This window comes from Leptosomus discolor, chromosome 21 (genome assembly GCF_034619465.1).
Source record: "Leptosomus discolor isolate bLepDis1 chromosome 21, bLepDis1.hap2, whole genome shotgun sequence".
Classification (NCBI taxonomy): domain Eukaryota; kingdom Metazoa; phylum Chordata; class Aves; order Leptosomiformes; family Leptosomidae; genus Leptosomus; species Leptosomus discolor.
In genome coordinates this window covers 2,580,299-2,592,679 of record NC_141411.1, presented here as the reverse complement: position 1 = coordinate 2,592,679, position 12,381 = coordinate 2,580,299, and the positions used below count along the sequence as shown (strand labels likewise).

The 12,381-nt window shown below is 60.1% G+C and overlaps 2 protein-coding genes across 4 annotated transcripts; both read right to left on the bottom strand.

The window, feature by feature from the left end:
• Positions 1–4: 4 nt before the first annotated feature.
• Positions 5–3,034, bottom strand: RAB7B (RAB7B, member RAS oncogene family). Of its 2 annotated transcripts, XM_009953768.2 has the most exons (6): positions 3,023–3,034; positions 1,915–1,976; positions 1,637–1,763; positions 1,126–1,341; positions 546–671; positions 5–85 (listed from the first exon to the last, which is right to left on the bottom strand). In XM_009953768.2, exons 1-6 carry the CDS (start codon positions 3,032–3,034, stop codon positions 5–7), a joined length of 624 nt encoding a protein of 207 aa, XP_009952070.2. The 2 variants fall into 2 exon arrangements, with proteins under 2 accessions (XP_009952070.2, XP_086332733.1); XM_086476607.1 differs by lacking the exons at positions 546–671; positions 3,023–3,034 and having other exon boundaries at positions 1,915–1,967.
• Positions 3,035–6,613: 3,579 nt separating this feature from the next.
• Positions 6,614–10,872, bottom strand: CTSE (cathepsin E). 2 transcript variants are annotated; one of them, XM_086476448.1, is made up of 9 exons: positions 10,814–10,872; positions 10,048–10,204; positions 9,158–9,275; positions 8,114–8,232; positions 7,822–8,021; positions 7,436–7,558; positions 7,201–7,342; positions 6,994–7,092; positions 6,614–6,829 (listed from the first exon to the last, which is right to left on the bottom strand). In XM_086476448.1, the coding sequence occupies exons 1-9, from the start codon at positions 10,870–10,872 to the stop codon at positions 6,614–6,616; spliced, it is 1,233 nt and encodes a 410-aa protein (XP_086332574.1). The 2 variants fall into 2 exon arrangements, with proteins under 2 accessions (XP_086332574.1, XP_009945790.1); XM_009947488.2 differs by having other exon boundaries at positions 6,614–6,778.
• Between the last annotated feature and the right edge of the window lie 1,509 nt (positions 10,873–12,381).

Sequence of the window (12,381 nt, the reverse complement as noted above, 5' to 3'; positions counted from 1 at the left end):
GGGGTCAGCAGCATCTCTTCTTGGGCTTGTCGTTGGGAGTGAGTTTGATGGAGTCGGTTAAATAACTTTCAAAAATCCCTTTATACTGGAAAAAACGGAGAAGAGAATCGGTGAGTGATGTCGGCTCAGAGCCAGCCTGAGTGGACCGAAGGACTGGGAAGCACTGGTTCGGTCCTGATTCGTGATTAAAGACAAAATCCAGGGAAAAGCCACCCGGCCCCAGCTTGGTGAGGGGACACGAAGGTCCCAGTGGGATGGCCGCTAGAGGACAGTGCTGGCACACTGTGCGGTGCCGCACGCCCCGTTCCCATCACCGTGGGCAAAGAGAAATAGCAATCCTTGTTCTTTTCTAACTGGTTTAGGATCTATTTTAAGGAATCAAGCACTTGTGCATTTCTCTTTCCTGGGGCTCTCCTACCCGTGATGAATAGAAGCTATTCTGCATCAGAGGGTGGGCTGGGAGGCTCTGTCAGACCAGCTCCTGGGTCCAGCTCCCACCCGAATCCCCGCTGCCAGCCCAGGCTTGGTGCAGGAGCGATGCTCACCGTTGTTAACGCCTGCTTTGCGAGGGTCTCGAAAGCCTCTGCGACGTTGATGTTGTTCTTGGCGCTGACTTCAAAATACGGGATGTCTTTCTCCTTGCACCAGGCAGAGGCAATCTCCTTGGGTACCTGCGGGCAAGGAGGATGGAGGCACAACACAGCCCTGTGCAGGGCTGCCCGTAGCTGCAGGGGGGGTGGCGGAGGGGACCCTCCTTGCTCATTCAGGCATCGCTGGGAGAGGGCAGGATGCTGGGAGAGGGCAGGATGCTGGGAGAGGGCAGGATGCTGGGACAGGGCAGGATGCTGGCAGTGCAGGCAGCTGTCTGAGATGCTTAATTCCTGCTGCCGTCAGCGGGGACAATCTCCGCCACAAAGGGCAGCGAGGGAGCGCTGCTTATGCCCTCCGAGATGCCAAGGGGAGGCGGCAGCACCAGGTGCCCAGCAGCTCCTCGCCCGGGAGCCCTGGTTTTCCTGTGAGCATCAGAAGAAAGCTGGCTCTGCAGAAGGATCAGCGCTCATAAGCCGTTGGGGCACTAAGGCGTCCCAATCCATGCACCCTGCTCGCTCTCGCCTCCACCCTTACCTGGCGATCGCAGAGGTCTATTTTGTTCCCCAGCACGACCATGGGAAAATCTTGCTCCCTTGGAATGACCTTCTCCAGAAAGTCATCTCTCCAGTTGTCCAGGGACTCAAAGGACTCCCTGTCCGTCACGTCGAAGGCCAGCATGCAGCCGTCCGAGCCTTTGTAAAAGGTCGACACCATGGATCGGAATCGCTCCTGTCCCCCCGTGTCCCAGATCTAGGGCGGAGAAGGGCACGGGTACAGACACACAACACGAACTGCTCGGGTGTTTTGCAGCCCTGTGCTCCTTGAAGCTTGGGGGACCAGCTTCAGGGAGTGCTGAGCCCCCAAAACTCATGTGGGATGTCAGCATAGTTCATGGATGCTCAGGGCTGCTGAAAACCAGTCGCTGCAAATCCAGCCCCGTCACCTCATGATGCCAATAGGCATTTGGGGACAGCAGGACATGGTGGGACACACACGCACCCGCGGGGTTGGGGTGGGCACCCCGGGCTGTCCCAGCCCCACTCACCTGCAGTTTCAGGGGGGTGTTGTCCACCGCGAGGACTTTGGTGAGGATGCTGGCGCCCAGCGTGGTGCGGTAATCTTCGTAAAACGTCTTGTGCACGTACTGGTGCAGGAGGGAGGTTTTGCCCACGCTGGCGGGAGGGAAGGGTCGTGGGTGAGGTTTTGCTCTGCAAAGCCGGGCTCAAGGGGCCGGTCACAGCAAGGAAAGGGGCTGCACACCCGCGGGCTCCTGGGCCAGCGCACACGTGGTGCTTCCCTCCCATCACCAGCGCCGCTCCTTACCCCAGAGCTCCGATGATAATTATCTTCAGATCCACCTTCTTGCTGGCATCCATGGATGGGCCCTGTGGGACATGAGGGGGTCACCCAGCTGCAGGGATGGGGCCGGCTCCCGGTGAGCCCCATGGCGCTGGCGGAGGTGTGGGAGCAGCCGCTCCTCCCCATGGCCTCTCCCTGCTCCCACCTTGGCCATCCCGGGGCCCTGGACGTCACCGTGTCTGCACCGTGTCCGTGCTGTGCCAGCACCCTGCTGTGCTTGTGTCCCGGGGGTGGTGGGGGCAGAAACCCCCGTGCTGAGCCCAGCCCACGTCACCGCCCGGGAACAGCTCCCGAGGTGCCAGTGCACGTCCAGACACGCCGCTGTGCCGCACCACATCATCACCATTAACAGCTGCTGTGAGCAACTGCCTCTCCCTCTCCCTCTGAAGTGCAGTCCTTCCCCCTAAACCTGGCGCACGCCGAGGGTCCTGGGGAAAATTACATGGATTAAAGAAGACCGCGGCCAGATGGACTCTCCTGGGTGCCCCAAGCACAGCCTGGGGATGCGACCCAGCCTGGGAGCACCCCGCAAGGCTCCCCGCAGGCTGCATCCCCATGTCCTGGTGTCCCCATGTGCTCTCTGCCCGGCCATCCCAAGGCATGATCCCTGAACACCTCCAGCAAACCCCCTCCCCAGGCGGGAACAAGCACTCTCCAGCGGTCTCAGCAGCCCCATCGGCGTCGCAGACGGAAACACTTACTGAAAGCCTCATCCCTGCATTTTTCCCCCGTGCGTTGGCCAGCCCTGCGCCGTTCCCCCTTGGCACATCGCCCCTGCCAGGGCGGCTCTCGATCGTGGGGTCCAGGCTCTCCCGCACCCCTCTGCCACCCCAGCCCAGCCGTGAGCAGCGTCCTTGGCATAGGCAGAACCTCGTGCCTCAGCGTGCACAAACTTTCCAGTCCTTTTGCCAGCGCCGGACAGCTTTCCCAGAGGCTGGGTGGTTTGAAACTCAAAATGGAGTTTCCCAACCTTTTTTTCCCATAAACTGCGGCTCTGGGGGTCCCCCGCTCAGCCATGGTCTCAGCTGCAGCCCCCGGGGGGGCCGGAGGGGCCGGAGGGCAGTGCACTCACCTTCCAGGGCATCCGTCTGCCGGGCGGCCGAGGCTCTCGGCTCCTTTCCAGCCGGCGTGCCAGGGAGGGAAGAGACGAGAGAGGAGGATCCAGGAAAGGGCGGCTGGCCCCGGCGCTGATTCCCGCCTGCTCGCTGCCCGGGGAAGGCGTCTGCGGGGCCCCGTGCTGTGACATCAGCAGAAAGGGGCCGAGATCCTGCCGGAGCCAGCGGAGGAGCCACGGGCGGGGTGCTGGGATGTCAACGGCGTTTCCCTCGGCGCTGGGGCTCTGCTGGGTGCTCCCCCGGCTCAGGGTCTGATAGGGGAAAGACAACAAGGCTCCTCTCGTCCCCTGGGGTTTGGGATTGACTTTTGGCCTCTCCTCTTGCTCAGGATCCCCCAATAACCTTTACCCACCTCCCCGAGGACCCCTTATCTGCGTTTATTTAGGGCTGAGAACAAAACCCCGGTAGGGCTATCGGCAGCATCTCTGGAGCCACCCTGGACTTTGCTCAGGCAGCTCCGATAGCGTGGGATGGGATAAGCAGCTTCAGGAGCTGGGGACGGTGGGGGGGGGACACACACGGTGGCAGGTGAGGTGGGGCTGGGGGCTCAGTCCAGCAGAGAGGGGGGGAGCAGAGGGGCTGTGGGCTCTGTGTGGCTTTGTCTCCTTTTCTGGTGGCCGTGGCTCTTTGGTGGCCTCGGAGGGACCCCGTGCCCGGGGACGCGGGGGGACCTGAGGTCCCCCCGCGTCCCCGGGCGCGGGGTCCCTCCGAGGCCACCAGCTTTTTCTTTTCCACTGGTTGCCCTCCTTTTGGTAGGTGTTTTTTTTTTTGCTGTAGACATCTCTTATGGGATCTCAGGGAAGATTGCTGCACTCAGCAGGACCAACCCTCCTCCTCCTCCCTCCCAGGTGTAATTTTGGGACCTGTCTGGCCAGAAAAATCTGTTTCCCCCCCCCCCCTCCCCCCCGGGCCAAGCATGGGGAGGAGCTGGGATGAGAGAGGAGAAGCGCCTGAGCCAGTTCTCACAGCGGTGGGTAAAAGGCTGATGTTTTTCCAGAGCAGGTCTCTCCTAATCCCCATTTTAAGCCTATTTTTATCGTCCTGCTTCACCTTTGCCCTTGCAGCAAGCACTCTGTTGTCCAGCCTGCCCCCCCCCCCGACTACTTCTGTCGACATTCCTCTCCGCGTGTCCCTCCAAGCCTGGTGGGATGGAGGTTGCTCACCCCGTCAGATGATCGATGCCTCTCCACGCCGGTGGAGATGGGGTTTGCAGTTGTGTTGCTACAGCTGATGCCCGCAGCCACTTCTGCTTTCGGGCAGGAGGGGCTGTACCCATCAGGGCGCACAGTCCGGGCTCAGCGCTGGCTCCGGCTTTTGTTTGATTTCGATAAGAAAAGAAATTTTCCCAAAGCTCCTGCTCTCCTTGTCACTCCTGGTGTGAGCTTCACCCCAGCTGAAGGCAGGGGCAGCAGAGGTGTGGAGGAGGTGATGGACAAGACGTTGCTCAGCAGCTCCTGCAGCCACAGCTACAATCCTGTCCTGATTGCTTCGCCGAGTCAGCAATTCTGAGGAAAAAAGTGTGGGTTTTGTGCCCTGTGACTATGAGGAAGATCTCGCAGTTAGGAGATGATGAAACACAGGCTGGGCACTACCACGTCCAGAGGAAAGCCTTGGGGGGACAAGGAGAGGACGGGCTGTTCCCTGGGCCAAGGCTCACAGGGCAGTGAGAGTGAGGGAAGGGGAAGAAAACAAAAGGCATCCAAGTGACTAAACTGTTCCCTACGGCTGTTTGGCCACCTCTGCTCCCCGGGGGACAGCGGGAGCCTGGGTGCTCCCTGTTGGGGGGCTCAATATTTGCTGGAGCAGCGTCCCTGAGCATCTGCCGTGTGTGGGGAGGGGGGCTGGAGAGCAACACCCCAAACCTGCCAAGAAGACGTGGGATGCTCTGGCATCCCGAGAGCAGATGGCAGCAGAGCAGTCCTGGTTGGGTCCAGGCCGGGCCACCCTTCAGTCAGCCAGCGTTCAGGGACACTGGGTGGTCCCTCGTTGTGCTGGGGAAGCTGGATCCTCCCCTGCTGCCTACGGCTGAGGTGATGGGCTGGTGCCCAGCAGCACCTTGGTGTGCTAAGGGTTAAGCTGGAAGAGGGAGAGGAGACCTTTCCCCTGCACCTTATCTTCGCCCTGCCTGGAGAAAGCTCAGCTGAGGTGAAGTCAACACAGGAACCGGTTACAGAAACCATATGCTGGTCAGTGGCACAATCGATATTTCTGAGTAAGGCAGATATTTTCTTTCATTGCAAGCGACAAGGCTGAGCCGCAAAGTTTACAACCAGATCTGAATTTTCCGGTGCTCTCAGACCCAACCCTGAGGTCTGCTCTGGTCTGGGGAAGATGCAGCAGGCGTGAAGCCTGGCCCGGCCGTGGGGACCCCGGCACCTCCGCCTCGACGCCAGCCCGCTGCAGGGCCTCGCTTCAGTGTCAGCCAGGAAAACCGAGCGCAGGCACAGATAAAAATAACCCTCCTCTGTGCTTCCCTTTCTCGCTGCCTTCCATGCGTGTCTCGGGATGCATTATGCATGCGCCACGATGGCTCATGCTTTCTCCCGCACCCCTTGCACCGTCAGCAAGTCACATGCGCCGCAGTGACTCCCAGGGAGCCCCCCGCCGCCCCCCGGACCCCCACACCCTCCAAGCCACCCCAGCCCGTGGCCAGTGCCTGCAGAGCGTGGCAGCTGGTTTGCCCTCTCTTGCTTCGAGCACCCACACACCACGTTGTCTTTGCCAGTGCCCAGGCGATGGGGGGGAATCAAAGCAAAATTCACTGGAAAGCACCGGTTATTCTGGGAGTTTTGTGGCACAGAAAGAGCCCCGGGATTTCCCCAGTCTCCTCCTTAACCTTCTTGTTTGCCAGCATCACCTCAGCCTGGTGAAGCGACATTATTTTCCCAGTGAACTCGCTGCTCCCCCAGCCCCTGCCCTGCCCCTGCCCTCAGCCGTTGCCTCGGGCTCGGCGGGGAGCTCGGGGATGCCCGCAGCCACCTCCGGGGACTTTCTGCTCTACCTGGGCAGAATATCCTCTTCTGCCTGTGGGCAAATCCCAGCTAAGGACCACGGAGGCCAACCTTTCAGATCCAGCATCTCCTGCACCACCAAGGCTCCCTCCAAAGTGGGGAAACTCTGGTAACGCCGGGGCATGCAGCCCTGATGGTGCCACGGGCGCACGGAGGCTTTTAGCTCACCAGGGAGCCGGGCAGGGTTCAGGGAGAGGAGGATTTAACACTCCAGTGCAACCCAGCTGAGGGCTGCAGGGTTGCTGCTGTGCTGATCAACACAAGCATGGCAAGTTTTGTTTTATTAAAGCTTTTATTGACCCGTGTTTAAAAAGAGAGAACCTGCAAAGCAGATCACAGAGCTGCTCGAGACATTTTTACATTCATTATGAAATGGCCTCCTGGCGTGGACAAAACTTCCACGGGGCTCTTCAGCCGCGGTGCCCGGTGTCTTCATCACCTCCAGGGACAGTGATGCAGCCGTGAGATTCCCTGCCCTGACCGAGGGCAGCAGCCCGGTGGCTCCGTTCCCCTCCTGCCCCATGGGATGCCACAGCCCTAAGGGACAGCAGGGGCCAACCCCACCCTATTATTTCCACGGTCAAAGACGGAGTAAAACTGACGGATGAAAACGTCGCCCAAAATCCAGAGGGGTCCGGCGGGAGGGCCGATGTCCATCTCCTGGAAGCCGCTGGTGCAGAAGGTCATGCCATCGATGTCCTCCTGGGGAAGGAGAAGTGCAAAGCCAGGGATGAACCCGAGAGCCTTGTGCACATGGGAACACGCAGGACCGGTGACCGCGGGTCCCATGCACGAAGCAGCGGGGCTCGTCACCCGCTGGGACTCGTGGCTCAGCTCCCGCGGTGGCTCTGGGCCACCTTTGTCTCCGGAGCCGTTGGGAATGGAGGGTGATGGCGCTGATGGAGCCGCAGCCGTACCATGAGGGTGTAGGCCTGGGCGCTGAGCGTGTAGGGGAGCCCGTTGATGGTGAAGGTCACGTTGGGCATCACGTTGAGGTTGCTGCACTCCACGGCGTACTGCGAAACAGCCGGGTGGCTCAGCGGTGCCGCTCCGTGGGAGGACCCTCGCAGCAGGGTGGGGGTCCCAGGGCTCTGCCCCCCTCCTCTCCTCACCCTCACTCTCACCTCTGTATCCGCAAGTGTGGCACCGATAAGGTTTTGCAATTCTTTTACGTCCTTTGTGGGACCTGTGATGAGCGACGTCCCGGTGTCCACGATGGCCTGGCAGCTGTTCGCGCATAAAGCCACTGCCCCAGCCAGCTTGATGCTGGAGGAGGAGGAAAAAGAGAAGGACCAGGAGGGACTTGTCCTGCCCCCCTGCCCCAGCCCAACCCTTCCCTCCCCTCCCAGCACTACTCACTTGTCCAGCTGGATCTGCCAGAACCCTTGCCGGGTGACTGGCACCCAGTTCAGGGTCCCCGTGAAGTGGGAGGGGTCAAAGCCACCAAAGAGCAGCTCTCCTCCCACGGAGGAGTCGGGATTCCTGGAGGGAGGAGGAGACGTGAGGGATTTCCTCTCTTTTACTTTGCACACTGCATTTTAAACGGGTGAGTTTGTACCCATGTGCTTCCCGCAAATTCTTAGGGTCATTCGCTTTGTTCCTGTAAGGCCTGAGCTCTGTGGTGCTCGGTACGGTACCAAATCCACCCTTTACTATCTCAGTAAAACATCCTTATTTTAGCAGCACCCCCCTTAAAAGCAATGCCTGAGTCTAAGCAAAAGGCCAGAGCAAAGCCGTGTCCGTACGAGCTCATGTAGACAGAGAATATGGGCAGCTCCACCAGATTTTGTGCCATCATGTTGTCGAAGACGGGGGTGATCCCATCCACAGACAGCGAGGGGTAAGCCAGCCCCAGGATCCCGTCATACGCAGCGTCCAGGAAGGTTTTTCCCGGCTCGCTGACGCTCTCTGCAAACTGCTGGTTCCTCACGACGAGGCCCTCAACCTGCGGGGAGGAGGAGGCTTGATGGTGGTGCTGAGTCTGTAGGCAGGTCCCAGGCACGTTGTTCGGAGCAGGAGAAACCAAAGATGACTCACGACTACTTGGTCAGATCCGATGACCCCCACCAAACTGCCGGTCCCGTACTGGATGGAGAAGGGGGTCCCTATCGCTTGGTACGTGCTGGACTGCGACGGCTGAAACTTGCTGTGCTTAGCTGGGGAAGGAGATGGGATTTGTCAGCAGAAATGCTATTTATCTGCGTGGCCACAGATGCCAGGAGCCCCCACCATGGCTGGTGGCAGCCACCAGCCTCGGAGCAAACTGGTGGGGCAACGTGGCATCGCCGAAATGCCGGCATGCAGCCGAGGGAAAGGGCTGCTCGTGAGACGATGGGGCAGGCTGGTGTTTTCAGGGGGGATAAAACCTACCCCGTTTCAATCTGCCTGAAGGCTGCAAGGTTTGTTAAAGGGAGCGGGATTAGCTCATGCAATATTTCCATAAGACCTGAAGATCAGCACTGCTGTTCCTGTTTTACAGACACAAGCAGCCCCACGGGCGCAGCTGTATCCAGCTGTTTTCCCCAGCCCACCTTGGGCTCTGTTGGAAACACGTGTGGAGCCCTGGGGCTGCTTGGAGATGCTCCGTGTCGCGGGGGCAGCAGGGCTGGACTCGCCGGGGCTGGCTTATCACGAACAGCCTGAACAAGCCCCGTGCTTGTCACCCCCCGTGTCCCCGGGCAGCCAGCCCAGGGCTGTGCCGTGCTTTCTGTGCCCGCCTTGTTCCTGCCACCCAGCCCCTTGGTGACAAGCTATGCTCTGTGCCATCCTCTGCGCTGGTTTGTTTAAAGGCTCTCCCATAAGTATGGCCTAAAGAGCACGTCCGATACCTCCTGCAGGCTGCTGGTGTGATCGCCGCCTGCGCCTGAGCAAACAAGCCCGCTGAGGCTCCCCCTCCTGCCCCCCCCCGCCCCGATTTCTGTTATCTGTGTGTGCCTTGGAGGGCTCAGCTGGGTGGGGAGGTCACCCCAAGATCCCCGGGCTCTGTGTGCTGCTGACTCGGTGGCCTCGCTAGGGCCACCCCAGGAGTGTCACTGCAGCTGGCTCTGGCGGGGGGTGGATGGTTGGGGAGCCCCTACTCACTGCAGGCTTTGCTGACGCAGTAGACGGATGGCACCCAGAGGTTGGAGGAGCCTGTGTCGAATATCACGGTGAAGTTCTGGGGGGGAGTCCCAATGGAGATTTGCCCAAAATACTCTGTCTGGCAAAGAGCGGAGCAGAGACCGCCGTTAGCTGTCGGCACACCGAGAAGCGCTGGCAAAGGGGAGGCTGCGCCGGGGTGTCTGCGGAGGGCTGATGGGGTTTGGTGCGGGGGATGGCTGGCGCTGGGGTCGTGTCTGATCTGTCATGGCCTCATCATGCCACGTGAAATAAAGGAGCCAAATATTTAAGGAACAATGAGGCACCCGAGAACAAAAGGCAGGAGGGTGGGCGTGGGCACCGTCCTCTTTCTGCTGGATTCAGGCTGGGCCCTTAGGGGACCCTGGTCGCCAGGATGCAGATGGTGGCAGGGGCTTTGGGGACAGGATCCTCACGCTGTGGGGGGTGGGAAGAGCCTGGAGAACTCCCTCCACCTCTGGCTCTGGGTCCTATGTGGTGGGGTCTTCTCTGCTGCATGTGATACGTGTTAGTTTTGGAGGAAAACTCTCTCCCCAGCATGTGCCCGAGAGCGCTGCGGGTCGGGGAGCGCGGCAGGAAGGCAGAGGGCTGGCAGCACCCGCCATGAATGCGCTCCCTTGTCCCCTCTCATCGTCACATTCCCGGGAACAAAGGAGCGGGCAGGAGCGGGCAGGCAGTGGGCCCTGGCACGCTGGGGCACTGGCTGCCGGCGTGGGCTTTATGGGAAGCGTTTGGGCTTTATGGGAAGCGTATGGGCATTGGGGACCGCTCATGCAAACTAATGTGCTCTCGGGGTGTCTGTGGCACGCTGGTGGGACTCGGTACGCCCCAGCCCTCGGTCCCACCATGCTTACGTCCAGGTAGTTGATGAGGGGCTCGTTGGCCTCCGTGAAGGCACTGCAGTCCTCGGTGTATTGGACCATGTTGAGCTTGTGGGCTTTCCAGAACTGCGAGAGCTGCCCACGGTCCCGCAGCACCTTCCGCAGGGAACGGTGCCGCACCAGCGTCACCCTGGGAGAGCAAGGGTCCTGGTCACTCGCCTGGGGCCGCGGATGCTGACGGTGTCCTGCAGTCCCCATGTCCACCCTGAGGGTCCCAGCCCCGCCAGGATGCAGGTCCAGAGCCTGCTTCCCTGCAACCCCCACCGCAACAATTTCTAGCCAAGGCGCAGCGAAATGGGGGCACTTGATCTGTTTTGGGAGACAGCAAACGGAGGGCAAAGCTGGCAGGAGAGCAGGCACGCCCCGGCACAGGCCTGCTCGCAGCTCGGCATGACCGATGGAAAAGGACCTTCAGGCTGGCAGAGGGGACCAGGGTGAATTTGTGCTGGTGTTTTCTGCCCCGTCTGTTCGCGCAGACCTCGGCTGCGGCCGACAGCTCGTCACGCAGAGCTCGCCGCAGCCCACTGCGGCTCACGGGGCTGCCCTGAGGGCTGGAGACGGCCACAGAGCCGATGGGAGCAAACCAGCAAAGCGCCACGGGGTCCCCGTGCTCTGTCCGTGCAGGGGGACCTCAGCTCTGACCCTTCATCGCTGCCACGTTTGGTGCTGGCAGGACCCTGGGATCGAAGCCCCTTCCCAGAGCCCAGGGAGCTGGGGTGCACCCTGGGGACCCCCTTACCTTTTCAAGCTGCCAGCCAGGGAGAGGCAGAGGGTGGCGAGGAGGAGGAGGCGCTTCATGTCGGCGGCTCGGCAGCAGCGCTGGCCTCGGCTGGGCTCTGCGGGTGCGGGCAGCGCCGCGGCGTTGTCCTTATACCAACAGGTACGCCCTGGCGCACCAGCGCCCGCGATAACGTCCCTTCCAACGTCAACACAGGGCTTTGTCAGGAAAATGAATCACTGGCCACATCCCAGGTGAGGCAGAGCGAGGGGCACGGGGGTCAAGTTTGTTTTCGTGGGCGAGGGGCTGGTGGCAGCAGAGCAGGGTGGCACGGGGGGACGTGCTGGACGCTGGGCAGCGGGCTGTGTCGGCTGCTTTTGGGGGCAGCAGAGGTCCCGCAATGGGAGCAGAACGGTGTCGCCATCCTGGCGCCAGCCCCTGATCCACTGGAAATCACCAGCTGGGGCGGTGAACGACCCCCAGGTGCTCTGGGCCAGCGTCGCCCCTTTCCTTTGCCCCACAGCCGCCCCCGGGGAGCTGCCCGTGGCCGTGGGGCCGTGTTCCTGGCATCGGGCAGCCGCCCAACAAACTTGGAAAGGCAAAGCCTAATTAGCAGTGGGGAACGGCTCAGGAATCTGCAACTTTCCCTTTTAAATGGCAGTCAGTGCCATCAAAGCACGGTCGGGAAGAAGCGGCTTTGCATGGGAGACAGTTACATGTTGCTTTACAGCCACTAATGGGCTCTTCCCCAGCGGCTGCTTTTTGTTTAACACAGGATGGCCGTCTCATTAAGCCTCTGCGAATGCAAATAAAAGATGCTAATGAACAAATAAGGCCTTCAGATGTGAGGGGAGGCGAGTGGGGGGGGGGGAGGCGAGGATTTTCTTGCTGCCACCATCTCTCAGGCCCGCGGCTGAAGGCGTGTGATGACGCTCTGTCATCCGTGTTTATGCACTATAATAACTGGCGCTGGGTGCCACAGAGGGAGGTGTTTTACCCAGCGAGCACTGTTCATGTAATTCACGGGGTTTCTGCCCTTAGCACGGTGCTAATGGATTTGCCATTTATCCCAGTTAATCTATTTTATCTAAATAGAGTCCGCACCCCGGGAAATTACAGTCCTCATCTGGGAGGCACAGGTACACTCGGGGCCGTGAGCCCAACGCGGCCACACGCAACCCCGGCTAACGGGGGATTAATGGGCTGAGAGAGAGAGACCTGTCGTGTCTCCTGTCAGGGAGGTCTTGTGCCTCCATCCCTGGGAGATGCTGCCGGGCTCCTCCTCTCTCCTGGCTTTTCAGGGAGCTTAAGCTTAAAAAAATCTTATCGAGGGTTTCTTTGGTGTGAGCACAGAGACGCAGGGCACGGCAGAGTCAACGCTGATGGGAGATGCAGCCGTTTTTGCCAAGTCAAATGCAAAGTCCCTGCATTTCCCCATGCCCAGGTTGGTAGCTACAGTATTTTTTACCGAGTAGCTTTTAAACAAAGTTATTATCTATTTTCCTTTTAAGGTACAGTTTAATGTACCGGCTTTACTTCTTGCCCTAATCATATATTCATAGAAGGGATTTAAAAAAAAACCCTCTCTG